This window comes from Thamnophis elegans, chromosome 8 (assembly GCF_009769535.1).
Source record: "Thamnophis elegans isolate rThaEle1 chromosome 8, rThaEle1.pri, whole genome shotgun sequence".
NCBI classification, from domain to species: Eukaryota; Metazoa; Chordata; class Lepidosauria; order Squamata; family Colubridae; genus Thamnophis; species Thamnophis elegans.
In genome coordinates this window covers 79,154,837-79,172,437 of record NC_045548.1, presented here as the reverse complement: position 1 = coordinate 79,172,437, position 17,601 = coordinate 79,154,837, and the positions used below count along the sequence as shown (strand labels likewise).

The 17,601-nt window shown below is 54.2% G+C and overlaps 1 protein-coding gene across 1 annotated transcript; it reads right to left on the bottom strand.

The window, feature by feature from the left end:
* Positions 1 to 627: 627 nt before the first annotated feature.
* Positions 628 to 1,731, bottom strand: MAFA (MAF bZIP transcription factor A). Its single transcript, XM_032222349.1, has one exon. It carries the CDS (start codon positions 1,729 to 1,731, stop codon positions 628 to 630), a length of 1,104 nt encoding a protein of 367 aa, XP_032078240.1.
* Positions 1,732 to 17,601: the final 15,870 nt, after the last annotated feature.

Genomic DNA, 17,601 nt, shown 5'->3' with positions numbered 1-17,601 from the left:
AATAAGTTAATTGGCTCAGGTCCCCGTCTTTAAAAAAAGGACAAACAGACACACAAATCAGGAATTAAGGGGAGGGGGGAATGGGGGGGGCAGATAAAAAGACAAAGTAAACTCAAACCCAGCTTCCGAGGCCCAACGAACCGAGTCCCCCCGCCGGCAAAGAGCCCCCCGGGGCCGCCCCATCGAAAGAGAAGGAAGGAGCGAGCGAGCGCCGGAGGGCGCAGGGTGCCCCGTCGGGGGAGGAGAGGCGAGCTGGGCTAAATCCCATACATGGCCGGCATGCAGGGGTCGCGGGGGGGGGGGGAGAAGAAGAAGAAGAAAGTGGGGAGGGGTCTCCGTCGAAGCGTCCTTCCCCCCAGCCGACGACAAGCGGCTCCTTTCCCTCCATCTGTCTGTCCGTCCAGGCGGCGCTGTCCTTCTCTCCGTCCAGAGGGGTCCAGGCGAGGCGGGGAACTGTTGTGCCGTCGGAGGGTCCACACGTCCGGGCGGACGGACAGACGCGCAGACAGAGAGACCGAGGGGCGGATCCCCCCCCTCCTCCTCCTCCTTCCAAACGCTGCGGCCGCGTCCTCCTCCGTCGGGCCGGGCCAGGAACGCCCCGCTCGTCCGCCCCGTCGGGGCCCGCTCTCACAGGTAGAAGTCCGCGGGCTTGGCGGGGCCGGGGGGCGGCGGGGCTTGGGGCGGGGGCTCCCGGGCGCCGTTGGGGGCGGCGGGGAAGGCGCGCCCGGCCAGCTTCTCGTACTTCTCCTTGTAGAGGTCTCTCTCCTTGGCCAGGCGCGTCACCTCCAGCTTCAGCTGCTCCACCTGGCCCTGCAGCTGGCACTTCTCGTTCTCCAGGATGTGCCGCTGCTGGACGCGCTTGTAGCGGCAGGACTGGGCGTAGCCGCGGTTCTTCAGCGTGCGCCGCTTCTGCTTCAGCCGGATCACCTCCTCCTTGCTGAAGCCGCGCAGCTGCCGGTTCAGCTCGCGCACCGACATGGAGACCAGCTGCTCGTCGGAGAAGCGCTCCTCCAGCCGCGCGTGCAGGTGCCCGGGGTGGTGGTGGCCGTGGTGGCCTCCGTGGTGGTGGCCGTGGTGGTGGTGGTGGTGCCCGCCGGCCCCGCCCGGCCCGTGGTGGTGATGGTGGTGGTGGTGGTGAGCCAGGGACGGGTGCGCGTGCGGGCCGGTGGAGCCCGGCGCCAGCTCCTCGCCCGGGAAGGGCTGCCCTCGGAAGCCGTCGAAGCTGCCCCCGGGGGCTCCCCCGCCGCCCGGCCCGCCGTGGTGCCCGTGGTGGCCGTGGTGGTGGGCGGCAGCCGGGTGGTGCGGGGCTCCGATCAGCGCCTCGACGGCGTCCTCGGGGGTCAGGTTGAGCGCCTCGGGGTTGAGGTGGTGCTGGTAGCTCGACATCCAGTAGAGATCCTCCAGCTGCGCCGCCGCCTTGCCCGGCCCAAGGCCGTTGCCGCCGCCTCCTCCCCCTCCTCCTCCTGCTGCCGTCGGGGCTCCGAGGCCTGGCGCGGGCTGTCCGCCGGGGCTGGGCGCGCAGAAGCTGGGCGAGGAGGGCACGGAGGAGCAGGGGGTGCTGAGCGGCGTGGAGGAGAGCGATCCGGGCGGCGGGAGCCGGTGGCAGAAGCGCTCCGCCTCGGCCGGCTCCTTCTTCACCTCGAACTTCATCAGGTCGAAGTCGTTGACGTACTCGATGGCCAGCGGGCTGGTGGGCAGCTCGGCCCCGCTCAGGGCCAGCTCCGAGGCCATCTCAGGCCGGGCCACGGGACGCCAGAGCCGCGCCCGCCCCGACGACGGCGCCCCCGCCGCCGCCCGCTCGCCCCGGCCGTCGGAGGGGCCCCCGGGGGTGGGGCGGCTGGTCCGTCTGGGCTGCCCCTGGGGACGGCTCCAGGCCCCCGCTACGGGGAGGGGGCTTCCTCGACGGGGCCCCCCTCCCCGGCCCGATCCGCGCGAGGGTCCCGGCGCTGCGCCCACCGCCGCCGCCGCCGCCACCGGCCCGCCGCCTCCCCCCTCCGCGCGCAACTGAAGTGCTGAAGGGCGCACTCTGGCTTTTATAGCGAGGCCAGGCAGGCCCCGCCCGTCGGGGCGGGGGCAGCCGCCTCCCCGCCTATAAGGGGGACGGGGCTGGCGGGGCCGCCGGCTGAGCCTATCGCCGCCCCGCCGTCCAGCTGTCAATCTCTCGCGGGAACAGCTGGAAGCCGGGCGGAGGGGAGGAGCGGGGAGGAAGGGGGGTGAGAGAGGGAGGCAGAGGGGGTGGGAGGCTCCCCCCAGCGGCCGCGCCCGGCAAGGGCTGCCCGCGCACGTGCGGAGACCCAACCGGGCGCTCGCGGCTTGACAGAGGAGGAGGAGGAGGAAGAAGAGGAGGAAGAAGAGGGAGAGGAAGAGGACGAAGGAGGAGGAAGAAGAAGAGGGGGAGGAAGAAGAGAAAGAAGAGGGGGAGGAAGAGGACGAAGGAGGAGGAAGAAGGAGGAGGAAGAAGAGGGGAAGGAAGAAGAGGAAGAGAAGGAAGAAGAGAAGGAAGAGGAGGAGGAAGAAGAGGGGCGAGGAAGAAGAGGAGGGGGAAGAAGAGGGGGAGGAAGAAGAGGAAGAGAAGGAAGAAGAGGAAGAGAAGGAAGAAGAGAAGAAGGAAGAGGAGGAGGAAGAAGAGGGGCGAGGAAGAAGAGGAGGGGGAAGAAGAGGGGGAGGAAGAAGAGGGCCGGGTGGGAAAGAGCAGCACTGCTGCCAGGGAGGGAGGGCGGCATGCAGTTGTACCAGAAGAGCCTGGGGGGGGGCACTTTGTCTGAAGTGGAGGAAGGCCTCCTGCTGTAGGAGGGGCTGGACTAGAAGACCTCGAAGGTCCCTTCGAGCTCTATTGTGGATTGATTGAATATTGGAAATGGATATGAAGATGTGGGGACGGTAGGACAGGCATGGTGGGCACGTTGGCGTGCATAAAATGTACCCATGTGCCTACTGGCCCCATTTATTCGTATCCATTTCCTGTATTCATAATCATGTTTATATTTCTATCTATTTTATACATGCTTGATATAATAAAATAAATTATTATTTTTTTTAAAAAGAGACCGGCACTTTGTCTGAAGTGGGGGAGGGTCTCCTGCTCGAACAGGGGCTGGACTAGAAGACCTCGAAGGTCCCTTCCAGCTCTATTGTGGATTGATTGATGGATGGGCTTGTGCTGGAGAGCGCGTGGCTGTGTCATCCCAAGGAGCCTCCGAGGGAAGGCAGCCTACTTGGGAAGCCCTTCCTTTCAGTCACGCCTCCCTCCGCCCAGGGACGGCTGCGGACAGCGCCCTCCCTGAGAACGGATCAGCCTGGCAGGTCTGGGCGTTGCACAACAGGCAGCCACACCCACAACAGAGACACCTGCGTACAGACAGACGGACAAAGAGGGGCTGCCAGGATCCTTGGCTTGCTTGCAAGGAGCATTGCCGATCTGGAGCGCCAAATGGGAGCTGGATGGGAGGCCACCAGGAGATCCAGAGGCTCAGCCAGGGGAAGCATCCACCTGAAAAAGGTAAATGATTTTGGTAGGTTCATGAAATCTGCTCCCCCAACCCCCCTCCAAGTCCAGTTCACCTCCAGAGAGCAGGGAGCAGCACCTAAGGTGGAGTCCGGATGGATGGGGTGCCACTAGGAAAGCCAAGCTGGGGCTGCATTGTTGAAAAATAGCCCAGGAATCCCACGGAGAAGCCCATGAAATCATGAACTGCCTCAAGGTTTTGGCTCAAAGGATATTTCCATTTTGTTTGCTTTCCTGGCGTCATCTAATTTGGGGTTGAGGTGGTGGTGGGGGAAAGATGGGGACCCTCCCTCCACACCCTGAAGGAGAAAGATGGCAGACGGTAATTGGTCAATTATCTGGATTGTGCAAAGATGTCATGTGGCTCATAGCACAGTGGGCATTATCGATTTGGCCTGATAAAGCTAATAAAAGCAATTTGAACTGCTTGGATTCACTCTAGCCAGCCTGTTGTGCTTTTTTTAAAAAACAAAACAAACCCCAAAACAATAGCATGGCTTGTTCACCGCAGAGAGAGAGGGGGGGAGGGAGGGAGGGAGGGAGGGAGGGAGGGAGAGAGGGGGGAGAGAGAGAGAGAGAGAGAGAGAGAGAGAAAGTAAAGAGGGGTAACAAAGAGAGAAAAACACAGAAAGGGAGAAATAGAGAGAAAGAGAAAGAAAGAGAGAAGGAGTAAGAGATAGAGATAAAGAAAGTGTAAGACAGACAGAGACAAAGCAAAAAAGCAACAGAGAAATGAGAGAAAGAGGGGAAGAGAAAGTAAGAGAGAAAGAGAAAGAGAAAAAGCAGGAGAGAAAGGAGAGAGAGAAAGTGAGAAAGAAAGAAGGAAGATAGAAGGAAGGAATGATAGGGGAAGAGAGGAAGGAAGGGAGGGAGGGAGGAAGGAAGGAAGGTTATCACCACCCAAGGACTCTTACCTGTCTCTTTCAGTTTAAACAGGTGTGCTGGAAGAAGGATGGGAAATCCTTCTTCCTCTCTTTCTCTTTCTCCTCCCAACTTCCCTCACAGGGTTGTTGTTGAGGGGGAAAAGGAGGGGGGAGATGAATTGGATACGTTCGCCCTCCTGACTTATTTGCAAAAATACAAAAGGCAGGATAGAAAATAAATAAATACCCCCCAAAATGCAACAATACAGATCCTTCTTTTCATTAAACTAGACATACCCAATTCCTGCCGCAGTTCTGGAGTAAGTTTTGGAATGTAACTTGTTAATCTTGCATAATTCGGACACATTCTCAGAAATGGAAGGGAAGAAAGATTTGCTGCCAGGCACCCCCTGGGCACCCCCTGTGAAGGGTTACCCTGAGACGCCCAATCCTTAGAGCCAAGGTGGCGCAGTGGTTAAAATGCAGCACTGCAGGCTACTGCTAGATCAGCAGGTCAGCGGTTCAAATCTCACCGGCTCAGGGTTGACTCAGCCTTCCATCCTTCCGAGGTGGGTAAAATGAGGACCCAGATTGTTGGGGGCAATATGCTGACTCTCTGTAAACCGCTTAGAGAGGCCTGAAAGGCCTATGAAGCAGTATATAAGTCTACTGCTATATATTGCTATCCTTGCTTGGGGCAGAGGGCGCCCTACATCCAACTGTTTGAGCCGTAGTTTGCAAGATTGAGGCTGGGAGGGGGTGGGAAGAGAGAAGGGAGGGGATCCGCCTAAGTCCTCAGTGGACCCTCGGTCTGATCTGGCTCTGGCAGCAACTCAGAACTGGAGGAGGAGGAGGAGGAGGAGGAGGAGGAGGAGGAGGAGAGAATGGAGAGGAGAAGAAGAGAAGGAAGAGGAGGAGAAGGAGCAGAAGGAAGAGGAGGAGGAGGGGAAGAAGAGGAGAGGAGAGGAGGAGAGGAGAAGGAAGAGGAAGAGGAGAAGAGGAGGAGCAAAAGGAAGAGGAGGAGGAGAGGAGGAGGAGAAGAGAATGGAGAGGAGAAGGAAGAGGAAGAGAAGAAGAGGAGGAGCAGAAGGAAGAGGAGGAGGAGAGGAGGAGAGGAGCAGAAGGAAGAGGAGGAGGAAGAGGAGGAGGAGGAGAGAAGAAGGAAGAGGAGGAGGAGAAGAGAATGGAGAGGAGAAGGAAGAGGAAGAGAAGAAGAGGAGGAGCAGAAGGAAGAGGAGGAGGAGGGGAAGAAAGGAGGAGAAGGAAGAGGAGGAGAAGAGGAGGAGCAGAAGGAAGAGGAGGAGGAGAGGAGGAGGAGGAGAAGAGAATGGAGAGGAGAAGGAAGAGGAGGAGAAGAAGAGGAGGAGCAGAAGGAGGAGGAGGAGGAGAGAATGGAGAGGAGAAGAAGAGAAGGAAGAGGAGAAGAAGAGGAGAAGAAGGAAGAGAAGGAGGAGAGGAGGAAGAGAAGAGAATGGGGAGGAGAAGAGAAGGGAGGAGAAGAAGAGGAGGAGGAGGGGAAGAGGAGGAGGAGGAGGAGGAGGAGGAGGAGGAGGAGGAGGAGGAGGAGGAGGAGGAGGAAAATGAAGAGTAGTAAGTATTGGTTATTAACATCCAGAGAAGGAGTATGAAGCACAGTGACTGATGATCTCTGGAGGCCCCAGCTGGACTTTCCCCCTCCTTTGACTCTCCCCAAAGACCCTCTCCAGCCTCCATGGACCAAGACTGAGAGAGCTAAAACTGCCCCCCTATTTCTTCCCACCACAAGTAAGCCCTAACAACCCAGAGGGGAGATCTCCTCCTAGATCTCCTCCTAACGCCCCAGTAAGGCAGACACGCATGGACACGTATGTGCTGGAGCTGGGGCTCCTCGGCCTGGAATCCCCTCTCCGGGTGCCAGAAGATTAGCAGCTGCCTGGACAGGGAGAGGAACACACGTCAGACCCCCCCCCCCCGCCCCAGATCCATCTCAGCAGCTGCCTCCCTGTGTGGACAGGGGGCATTAAAGGAGGGAGCCCAGGCAAGGCCTCCCATCGGATGGACGGACGGACGCTTCTATGCCAGGCTGGGGAGCCAGCAGCCAGCCAAGCCCGGGGATGGGGTTTCGTGGGGGGGGGTCTATTTAGACAGGAGAGTTTGATTGAGGCTGCCAATCAAGGCCCCCCCCTCATAAGGAGACCTCAGCCCCCCCCTTCCCCTGCAGCTCCTGTGTGCAGCAACACAAGAAAGCCTCACGTCTTGCTTTAGGACGGACGGGAAAAGGAGACGGGTTGGACTGGAGAACCTTCAGCATCGCTTCCAACAATATATTATTCTTCTTTCTGTCATGTCACGTATCCCTCAAGCAACAAGCAGGCAGGGGGTTGGACTAGAAGACCTCCAAGGTCCCTTCCAATTCTGCTATGCTCTTATTCTGTTTTCATATACCAGAACAGCTGCTGGAATGGAGTCTGTTGAATCTAGGGAAGAGAAGGACCAGGGGTGACATGATAGCAGCCTTCCAATATTTGAGGGGCTGCCCCAAAGAGGAGGGGGTCAACTTATTCTCCAAAGCCCCTTAAGGCAAGAAAAGAAACAATGGATGGAAACTAATCAAGGAGAGAAGCAACTTGGAACTAAGGAGGAATTTCCTAACAGTGAGGACAATTAACCAGTGGAACAGCTTGCCACGAGAAGTTGTAGGCGCTTCATCACTGATGGTTTTTAAGAAGAGACTGGACAGTCACTTGTCTGAAATGGTGGGGTCTCCTGCTTGAGTAGGGGGCTGGACTAGAAGACCTCCAAGGTCCCTTCCAATACTGATTGATTGAACTACTGTCCAAAATGGTGGAGGGTCTCCTGCTTGAGCAGGGGGCTGGACTAGAAGACCTCCGAGGTCCCTTCCAATACCGATTGATTGAACTACTGTCCAAAATGGTAGAGGGTCCCCTGCTTGAGTAGGGGGCTGGACTAGAAGACCTCCAAGGTCCCTTCCAATACTGATTGATTGAACTACTGTCCAAAATGGTAGAGGGTCTCCTGCTTGAGCAGGGGGCTGGACTAGAAGACCTCCGAGGTCCCTTCCAATACTGATTGATTGAACTACTGTCCAAAATGGTAGAGGGTCTCCTGCTTGAGCAGGGGGCTGGACTAGAAGACCTCCAAGGTCCCTTCCAATTCTGTTAGAAGACCTTCTTCTAAACACTTCTTAAGCAAGGGAGGGTGGTCCCTTTTCTCAGAAGCTGGTCTCGGGATTTTATTCTTATTTCTAAATTGAATCCATTCAATCTATTCTGTTCTATTCAATTCAAGTGCAGGATGAATGGTTCTGGAACTAGGTCCGTCTAAAGTAGGGAAGGACTAGGGGGTGACATGATAGCAGTCTTCCAGTATCTGAGGGGCTGCCACAAAGAAGAGGGAGGTCAGCTTATTCTCCAAAGCATCTCAAGGCAGGACAAGACACAACGGATGGACACTAATCAAGGAGAGAAGCAAGCTGGAATTAAAGATAAATTTCCTGACAATGAGAATAATTAACCAGTGGAACAACTTGCCTCCAGAAGTCTCCTGCTTGGGCAGGGGGTTGGACTAGAAGACCTCCAAGATCCCTTCCAACTCTGTCGTTCTAAACACTGACCTCAAGACACCAGGTCAAGCTTTCGTCCCTAGAAATGTCTCCGAAGGGCGCCATCGCCCCTTGACGGCTGAGTGTGCCAAGAGCCCGAGCAGGGTGCTAGGGACACTCAACACCGTCACTGAAAGAGAAACCACCCCAATTCCCAGCCCGAGGGCTCCGGGGAAGGGGAGAGGCTGCACCTGGGAATGCTGGCCCCGAAGGCAGGCAGGCAGGCAGCGGAGGCCAGGCCAAGCCAGATCGCCTTTCAAGCACCCGCTGGAGCAAGTAGGTGTCCCCAAGATGACTTTTCTGTGCTGGGAAGATTTGAGGCCGGGGCCTCCTTGGGGTGTCATCAAGAACCCCACATCAGAGGTGGGTCTTCAGCAGGTTCTGAGCAGTTCTGGAGAACCGGTAGCGGAGATTTTGAATAGTTCAAGAACCGGTAAATACTGGCTGGCCACACCCCATCTATTCTCTGCCTCCTGAGTCCCAGCTGATCGGGAGGGAATGTGGATTTTGCAGTATCCTTCCCCTGTCATGCCCACCAAGCCATGTCACACCCACCATGCCACACCCACAAAACTGGCAGTAAAAACATTTGAATCCCACCACTGGTTCAGACATTGTATGACTTAGCCAGGTAACCTCATCAGTGCTACAAGGGAATAGAGAAGGAGGTTTGCAAGGAATTGGAGAAGGAGAACTGAAGGGTCCTTGGTGCTTTCTGAGCTTGGTGGTTTCCATGCAGACCAGAGGGGCCATTCAGCAGGTTCTCACCAGTTCTGTAGAACCGGTAATGGAAATTTTGAATAGTTCGAGAACCGGAAAATACTACCTCTGGCTGGCCACGCCCCCATCTATTCTCTGCCTCCCGAGTCCCAGCTGATCGGGAGGGAATGGGGATTTTGCAGTATCCTTCCCCTGCCACGCCCACCAGTCCACGCCCACAGAATCAGTCGTAAAAAAGAAGATTGAATCCCACCCCCTGCCCCACGTGCCTCCCCAAATACAGGTAGTCCTCATCGTAACGATCGCAACTGAGCCCCAAGTTTCTGTTGCTAGGGGAGACAGTTGTTCAGCGGGTTCTGCCCCGTTTCGCGACCTTCCTTGCCACAGCTGTCAAGAGAAGAGCTGCAGCTGTTAAGTTAGGAAGGTGATGGGGAAGGAAGCAGAGAAGGAAGGGAGGGAGGAAGGAAGGAGAGAAGGAAGGAAGGAGAGGAGGAGGGAAGGAAGGAAGGAAGGGAGGAGAGAAGGAAGGATCTCTCCTTGATTAGTTTCCACCCATTGCTTCTTGTCCTGCCCTCAGGTGCCTTGGAGAATAGCTTGACTCCCTCTTCTTTGTGGCAACCCCTGAGATATTGGAAGGCTGCTATCATGTCTCCCCTGGTCCTTCTTTTTGTTAATCTAGATCAGTGGGAGTCAACCTGGTCCCTACCGCCCACTAGTGGGCATTCCAGCTTTCATGGTGGGCGGTAGGGGTTTGCTGTAACTCTTGCTTTATAAATTTTATAAAGTAAAGTTACTTCCCTACTTTATAAATCACCATTAGTGTGGAACCGGTGGGCGGTTAGAAAATTTTACTACTAACAGAGATACAAAAGTGGGCGGTAGGTATAAAAAGGTTGACTACCCCTGATCTAGACCTACCCAGTTCCTGCAACTGTTCTTCATATGTTTTAGCCTCCAGTCCCCTAATCATCTTGGTTGCTCTTCTCTGCACTCTTTCTAGAGCAGTGTTTCTCAACCTTGGCGACTTTAAGTCCTGGGGACTTCAACTCCCAGAATCCCCCAGCCAGCACAGCTGTGCTGGCTGGGGGATTCTGGGAGTTGAAGTCCCCAGGACTTAAAGTCGCCAAGGTTGAGAAACACTGTTCTAGAGTCTCCGCATCTTTCTAACAACCCTTTTTGTTAACAGATTAACAGAGTTGGAAGGGACCTTGAAGGTCATCTAGTCCAACCCTCCTACCCAAGAAGGAGACCCTACACCATTTCTGACCAATGGCAGCCCAGTCTCTTCTTGAAAGCCTCCAGGGATGAAGCTCCCACAACTTCCGAAGGGAAATTCTGTTCCGTTGGTTGATTGTTCTCACTAGGAGGGGAGGGGAGGAAAGGAAAAGGGATAGGATGACTGATGATATTACCTAGTTTCAAGGAAACCACCAAGCTCAGAGAACACCTGGGACAAGGTTGGTGAATCTTTTCAGCACAAAGTGCCGGAATGGGAGCGTCTGTGCGCGCACATGCTGGAAACCGGAAGCGCAGCCCCTTTTGTGCGCATGCGTGCATCAAGATGTTCTTCTGGTTTCTAGCGCATGCGTGCACACCGGCCAGCTGGTCTTCACGCATGCCTGCGCACCAGAAACAGGAAGACCAGGTGGGCAGGTGGGAAACCCGAAGAGCAACGGGCAATGGCTGGCATGGCCCGAAAGACACCTCTTCATGCCACTTCCAGCATGCCTGTGATAGGTTCTCCCTCATGGACTTTGGGCCTCTTGCTTCCTTCCTGACCCTCTCTGGACAAAAACCCATTCTTCTTCCTGAAGTCAGCAGTGAGAGCCCCCCGTCCCCAGGCAAACAATTCCCTTCACCCTTCCCAAGGCCCATAAGTCTCTCTTGAACCTGGAGCCCCAACTTTGAGGAGCCAGAGGTACTCCATCGATTGTGCTTTCTCCTTTCCCTCCATCCCTTTGTTTTAGCATGATGTTTTATTTAAAGAAATGTTTAAAGACCTGTTTCAAAAACGAAGAGTGCAAAGTAAGATCCCTTCTTCCGTGGCTGTTGGTGCTTCCCAGGTCGGACAGAAAGGATCGGACGTGGAGGACTGATTTCTCTCCCCCCCCACCTCAACCAAGACGCCCTCTGAGAGGGTCATGAAAACGTATTTAAAGAAAGAGGAACTTACACACAGGAGCAGCCCCGGAGAGACGGGCGCTAATGAATACGGAGAAGACTTCAAGGCAACGGCAAGCGTTTGCTTCCTCATTAGCCGAGAGCCTCTTTTATTGGGGGGCTCCTGAGGTGGTGGGAGACTCCGCCAAAATTGATAGCTGCAATTTTCCGAGGCTGAGGTGATTTGTTCACCTCGGTTACGACGCCGTCGAGACCCAAATAATCCTCAGGCGCAGGAAGGAAAATTTACTCACAATATTCAGGATACGCAACAACCTGCTGTTGCAGGAAGGGGTAGAAATTATCCAGGAATTCGGCTCCAGACCTGCTAGGAATGGAGAGCTTGATTTGTCCTGAGCGGCGATGAAGGCCTTCTCCGGCCTGGTATCCTCCCGGAAATTTATTTATTTACTTTGTCAAACATGTATGAGATCCTCACAGGTAGAAGTATGAACATGGACATCAACGCAGAAAATGGGTACGCATAAATGGGGACAGTAGGACAGGGAGGCACTCTGGTGCGCTAATGCACACCCCCGTTATGGACCTCTTGCGAATGGGGTGAGGTCAACAGTAGAGAGTCTTAGGTTTAAATTATGGGGGTTTGAGGATGTAACAACGGAGTCGGGTAGAGCATTCTGGGCGTTGACCCCTCTGTGGCTGAAATCGTATTTTCTGCAATCGAGTTTGGAGCGGTTCACCTTGAGTTTCTATCGATTGTTTGCCCATGTATCATTGAGGTTGAAGCTGTAGTAGTCATTGACAGGTAGGACGTTGTAGCAGACAATTGTGTGTACTACGCTTAGGCCAGACCTTAATCGGCGTAGTTCTAAGTTGCCTAAGCGCAAAATTTCGAGCCTGGTGGCAAAAGGGATTCTGTTGCGAGCAGAGGAGTGGAGGACCCTTCTCGTGAAATACCTCTGGAGCCGCTCGATCCAGGCAGGCGAGCTGTATCCGAGAATTGGTCTGGCAAAGGTTTTGTATGCCCTGGTTAAACAGTGCAATATTCCCGGAGAAGAAGCTTCTCAAAATTAAGTTAACAGCTCTTAATGCCTTTTTTGCAATGCTGTTACAAGGAGGAGTGAGACTGCTTGAGAGAAGGACTCCTCGGTCTTGGTGCTAAGTCTTGACTTACTTGACTTAAGTCTTTAGCGTCGGTACGGCATCGCCAATCCCTTCGCTGTAGAGTCGCATGCATCGCGAACCATCGCCACCCATTGTTTGCGATTTTGAGCGGCAGTTTTGCCATCTCGTATGGTAAAATGGATTCGCGAGAGATCTTCTTCAATCAGCTTCATCCATGTTTTCCGTGGGGCGTTCTTATGCACCTTCCAGGTTTTGGGCACGGGTGCTTCAATGGTTATTTTGGGCCAGGAGTTGCTGTTCATTCTTCAAACGTGCCCTGTCCATCACATTCGGTTGCGCCTTACAAGTGTTTCGATGGTTGGTTGGTTCAGGCACAGTTTCCGTATATATATACGGAAACTGTGCTAAGTCTTGGGCAGATGTTGGCCATCAGCTCCATTCACACCTTGAGGAGTGTGGAGTTGGACATCTGTGGAAGGTGGGTCGACGGCCAAGAAGGCCAGAGGGTCAGCCATGGGGAAGTCCGACATCTCACGCTCCTCTGGTGACCCCGAGAGCTTGGCCGATGGAACGGACTTCCTCCGCATCAGAGGATGGTTGGGGACCCACATCAGAGACCCCAGACAGAAGGAGGGAATCGAGAGCCCCAGCGCTGACTGAGGCATGAGGGGAAATATGACTTGGTTTCTTTCTTTGAAAACAGAAGTTGCCTTCGGATGTCGTGGGAGCTTCGTCACTGGAAGCTTTCAAGAAGAGACTGGGCTGCCTTCAGAAATGGTGTAGGGTCTCCTGCTTGGACTAGATGACCTCCATGGTCCCTTCCAACCCTATTCATCTGTAAACTTTCTCAGAATAAGAGAAGGGACCTCGGAGGTCTTCTAGTCCAACCCCCTGCTCAAGCAGGAGGCTCTATGCCCGTGATGGGCACCCATGTCATCGCCAGTTGCTGATTTCCAGCACGCTGGACAGCTGGTCTTTGTGGCTGTCGGAGTGCTGGAAAATGGCCTGGAAACGGCCTGGAAAACAGCCCCCCAAAGCCATTTTTGAGCCATTTCCAGGCAGTTTTTCTGGCAGTTTTCAGGGCGTTTTGGGGCCATTTCCAAGCTGTCTTTCAAGCCAAAAATGCCCCCAAATGGACTGAAAACAGCCCAGAAAACGCACAGAAAACAGCTGGAAAATTGCCTGGAAAATGGCCAAAAAAACCAGCTAAAATACTGGTATGGGTGACCCGGTCAGCTAGTCTTCAGGTTTCTGGTGCTACGGCACACACGAAGACTAGCTGGCTGTGCATGTATGTGCCAGAAACCAGAAGACCAGCTGGCTGGGCCTGCATGCCTGTTTTTTGGCCGTTTTTTTGCCAGCTGGCCTTCAGGTTTCCAGTGCGCACATATGTACCTGCATGCACAAGCATTCGGGCCCTTGTGACCTCTAGGCTGGAGTACTGCAATGTGCTCTACATGGGGCTGCCCTTGAGGAGTATTCGGCGACTTCAGCTAGTCCAGAATGCAGCCGCGCGAGCGATTGTGGGTGCACCTCGTTTCACCCACGTAACACCTATCCTCCGCGAGCTGCGCTGGCTACCTGTCGATCTCCGGATACGCTTCAAGGTGCTACTTGCCACCTATAAAGCCCTTCATGGTAGTGGATCTGGGTACTTGAGAGACCGCCTACTGCCAATCACCTCCACTCGACCCATTAGATCCCATCGTTTAGGCCTCCTCCGAATTCCATCCGCTGGCCAATGCCGACTGGCCACCACACGGAGGAGAGCCTTCTCGGTGGTAGCCCCGACCCAATGGAACGATCTCCCCGTGGAGCTTCATACCCTCACCACCCTCCAGACCTTCCGCACAGCCCTCAAGATCTGGCTATCCCGCCAGGCCTGGGGCTAAAGACTGTAACCCGCCTGAATGGTATGAATGTTGCGTTTTAATCATGTACTGTCTTATATGTAAAAGTCTGTTTTCCCCCTCTTCCTTTGGATTGTGAGCCGCCCTGAGTCCCCCCAGGGAAAAGGGCGGCATACAAATAAACAATTCAATTCAATTCAATTCAATTCGGCTTTGGGCCCTCGGTGCCAAAAAGGTTCCCCATCGCTGCTCTCTGCCGTTTCAGATAGGTGGCTGTCCAATCCCTTCAAAACCTCCCATGATAAGAGCACAAGCACAACTTCTGGAGGCAAGAGGTTCCCCTGGCTAATTATCGTCCTCACTGTTAGCCAAGGGGCGTGGAGCAGGGGTGAAACGCTTCCGGTTCGTGCTGGTTCGCTAGAACCGGTAGCAAAAAATACTTTTAAAAAGTTAAAAAAAAAACCCATTCTGACGATCGCACAGCTGCGCTTCGGAACTTTTTTTTTTTTTTTTACTTTTAAAGCATTTTTTTAACAAGTTCTCCGGAAACATGGGGGTGGGGTGTCCGTTTTTGCTCCCAGCAGCCTGCTAGGCAAAAAACAGAGAGTGGGGGAGTGTTGTGAAGGAAGGAAGGAAGGAAGGAAGGAAGGGAGGGAGGGAGGGAGGGAGGGAGGGAGGAAGAAAGAAAGAAAAAAAGAAAGGAGAAAGAAAGAGAAAGAAAAAGAAAGAAAAGAAATGAAGGGAGGGAAAAAGGAGAGGAAGGAAGGACTACAAACCTGGCACTAGACGCAGCTTCAGAGGATAACCCAGGAAGGGACCTGGAAGTCATCTAGCCCAACCCTGCTCCAGCAGGACATTGTTAAAGTTTCTGTCTTTTGATCCCCGTTACATCATTATATAGCCACACCCACCCAGTCACATGACCCCCACCAAGCCACGCCCACAGAACCAATAGGGGAGGGCCTTCTCTGTTGCAGCTCTGGCCCTCTGGAACGACCTCCCCGTCGAGATCTGGACCCTTACTACCCTCTCGGCCTTCCGTAAAGCTATTAAGTCCTGGCTGTTCCGGCAGGCCTGGGACTGTTGAAGTATCCAGCCCCACTTTAATTATGAATGTTGTTGTAATTTTAAATTGTTGTATTGTCTTATATATCCCCCCTCCCTTTTTTATTGTAAGCCGCCCGGAGCCCTTCGGGAGTGGGCGGCATACAAAACCAATAAATACAAATACAATAGTAAAAAAAAAAAGATTTCACCCCTGGTCTGCGACCTTCCTGGAAGGGACTTTTGTGTTGTGGACTGGGGATAGACGAGAAGAGCCGAGGTGGCGCAGAGGTTAGGGTGCAGTACTGCAGGCCACTTCAGCTGACTGCTATCTGCAGTTCGGCGGTTCAAATCTCACCGGCTCAAGGTTGACTCAGCCTTCCATCCTTCCGAGGTGGGTGAAATGAGGACCCGGATTGTTGGGGGCGATATGCTGACTCTGTAAACCGCTTAGAGAGAGGGCTGAAAGCCCTATGAAGCGGTATATAAGTCTAACTGCTATTGCTGTAGACGATGCCGTATCCCTTCCGCTCCCTTGATGGAGGGCTGTTCAGTTTGGACACTGATGGCCTCTCTGACAAGTGGCCTCAACCGTCCTCAGTTCCACGAAAGCTCCGCCCCCATTTGCACCCCTCGGGGCCTCGTAATGAATTCTTTTATTAAATTGATATGCTGCTCGTCTTCTGGCGACACCGAGCGGCTTGAGAGTCAACTACCAGAGTTGGGCGTTCCTTGATTGGGGTTAATCGGATTTTCTTCGGGGTGAGGGGGTCTTTTGCTGTTTTTGTCCCTTAAGAGACACAAACCATCAACCAGGAAACAACAGCTTAATCAAGGAACCACTAGGAAAATCCCACGGACACTGGGTGGAGTGAGCCACGTGGATATAAACAAACCCCACTCCATTGTAGCACTGATGATGTTACCTAGTTGGGTCTTGAAATGTTTGCAAGAAAACCACCAAGCTCAGAGAGCACCAGGGACCCCGCAGTCCTCCTCCTCCTCCTCCTCTTTTCCTTGTCCTCCTTTTCTTCCTCCTCCTTCCTCCTTTCCACAACTTCCCTCTCGTCTAGCACCAATGACGTTACCTAGTTGGGTCATGAAATGTTTGCAAGGAACCCCCCCAGGGGTTGCAATTGTCATGGAGAAATCCTGAATCGGATGCCAAGCTTGCAACAAGCTTCGTCCCCAGCTGGATCCCAGTAAGAACCAACTGGTAGCCGGTTCCTGGAGCAGAATGCTGGTTTAGATGAGACCAGGATGCTCTTAGGGATGAGGTGGCTAAGAAGCTGAGCTTGTCGATCAGAAAGGTCAGCGGTTCGAATCCCTAGTGCTGCGTAACGGAGGGAGCTCCCATTACTTGTCCCAGCTTCCGCCAACCTAGCAGTTCGAAAGCACGTAAAAAATGCAAGTAGAAAAATAGGAACCACCTTTGGGAACAGCGTTCCGTGCGCCTTTGGCATGTAATCATGCCAGCCACATGACCACGGAGACGTCTTCGGACAGCGCTGGCTCTTCGGTTTTGAAACAGAGATGAGCACTGCCCCTAGAGTCGGGAATGACTAGCACAGACTAGACCAGTGTTTCTCAACCTTGGCCACTTGAAGATGCCCGGACTTCAACTCCTAGAATTCCACAGCCAGCATTCGCTGGCTGGGGAATTCTGGGAGTTGAAGTCCGGACATCTTCAAGTGGCCAAGGTTGAGAAACACTGGACTAGACTTTAAGATGCTCTTATCTGCAGAGAGCAATTCTGCCCCACCCACCCCCCAGTGCTTTTCAAGACGTTTTCCTGGAGAACCAAGGACCAAGTGCCAACTTGCCCCACCCAGATGGGGCAGCCTCTCCTGAAAACCCGCCCGGCTGGCTTCCCTTATGCAAAAAAGCAAGTTTCAAAAAGCAAGGCTCTTTGATCAGGCAGCCGCGCTCAGCTCTATCGGGAACGCCGACAAAGACAGGACCTTAAATCACGGAGATAAAGCAACGGAGAGGGAGACATAAAGGCAGCCCGATCGAAGGGGAGGGGGCTGCTAATCGCCCCCTCGCTGCAGCCCTCCATCCCCGGGACGAGGGGCAGGGAAGTGCCGAGCGTGGCAGATTGCGCCTCTCTTCCCAATCAATCTTTTATTAGCTCCGCGGCTGCTCGGTGGGGATGAGCGGAGCTGAATCACCGGTGGTGGTGGTGGAGGGATGGAGAGGGAGGGAGAAGAAGAGTCGGCCTTTGGCTGCTGGCAGCCGGGGAAGGATGGGGCAGGGAGGCTGGATCCAAAGAGAGGAGGAGGAGGAGGAGGAGGAGGAGGAGGAGGAGGAGGAGGAGGAGGAGAGGAAGGAGGAGGAGGAGGAGGAGGAGGAGGAGGAGAGGAAGAAGGAGGAGGAGGGGTAAGAAGGAGGAGGAGGAGGAGGAAGAGGAGAAGGAGAAGAAGGAGGAGGAGAGGAAGAAGAAGGAGGAGGAAGAGGAGGAGGCATCCTTTGCTCACTCGCGATGCGACCTTGTGGGGTCACGGAAGGTCTTCAAGAGAACCACCGAGCTCAGAGAGACACGAGGACTTCTACCGTCCTCCTCCTCCTCTCTGAAAACCAAACTCCCTTCCAAGACTGATGATGTTCCCTAGTTGGGTAATAAAAAGTCTGGAAGAGAAGCATCAAGCTGCGAGAGCACCAAGGACCCCATCATCTTCCTCCTCCTCCTCCCTCCTGTATTCTGCAAACCCCTCTCCTTTCTAACACTGATGATGTTATCTAGTTGGGTCATGAAACATCTGCACAAAAACA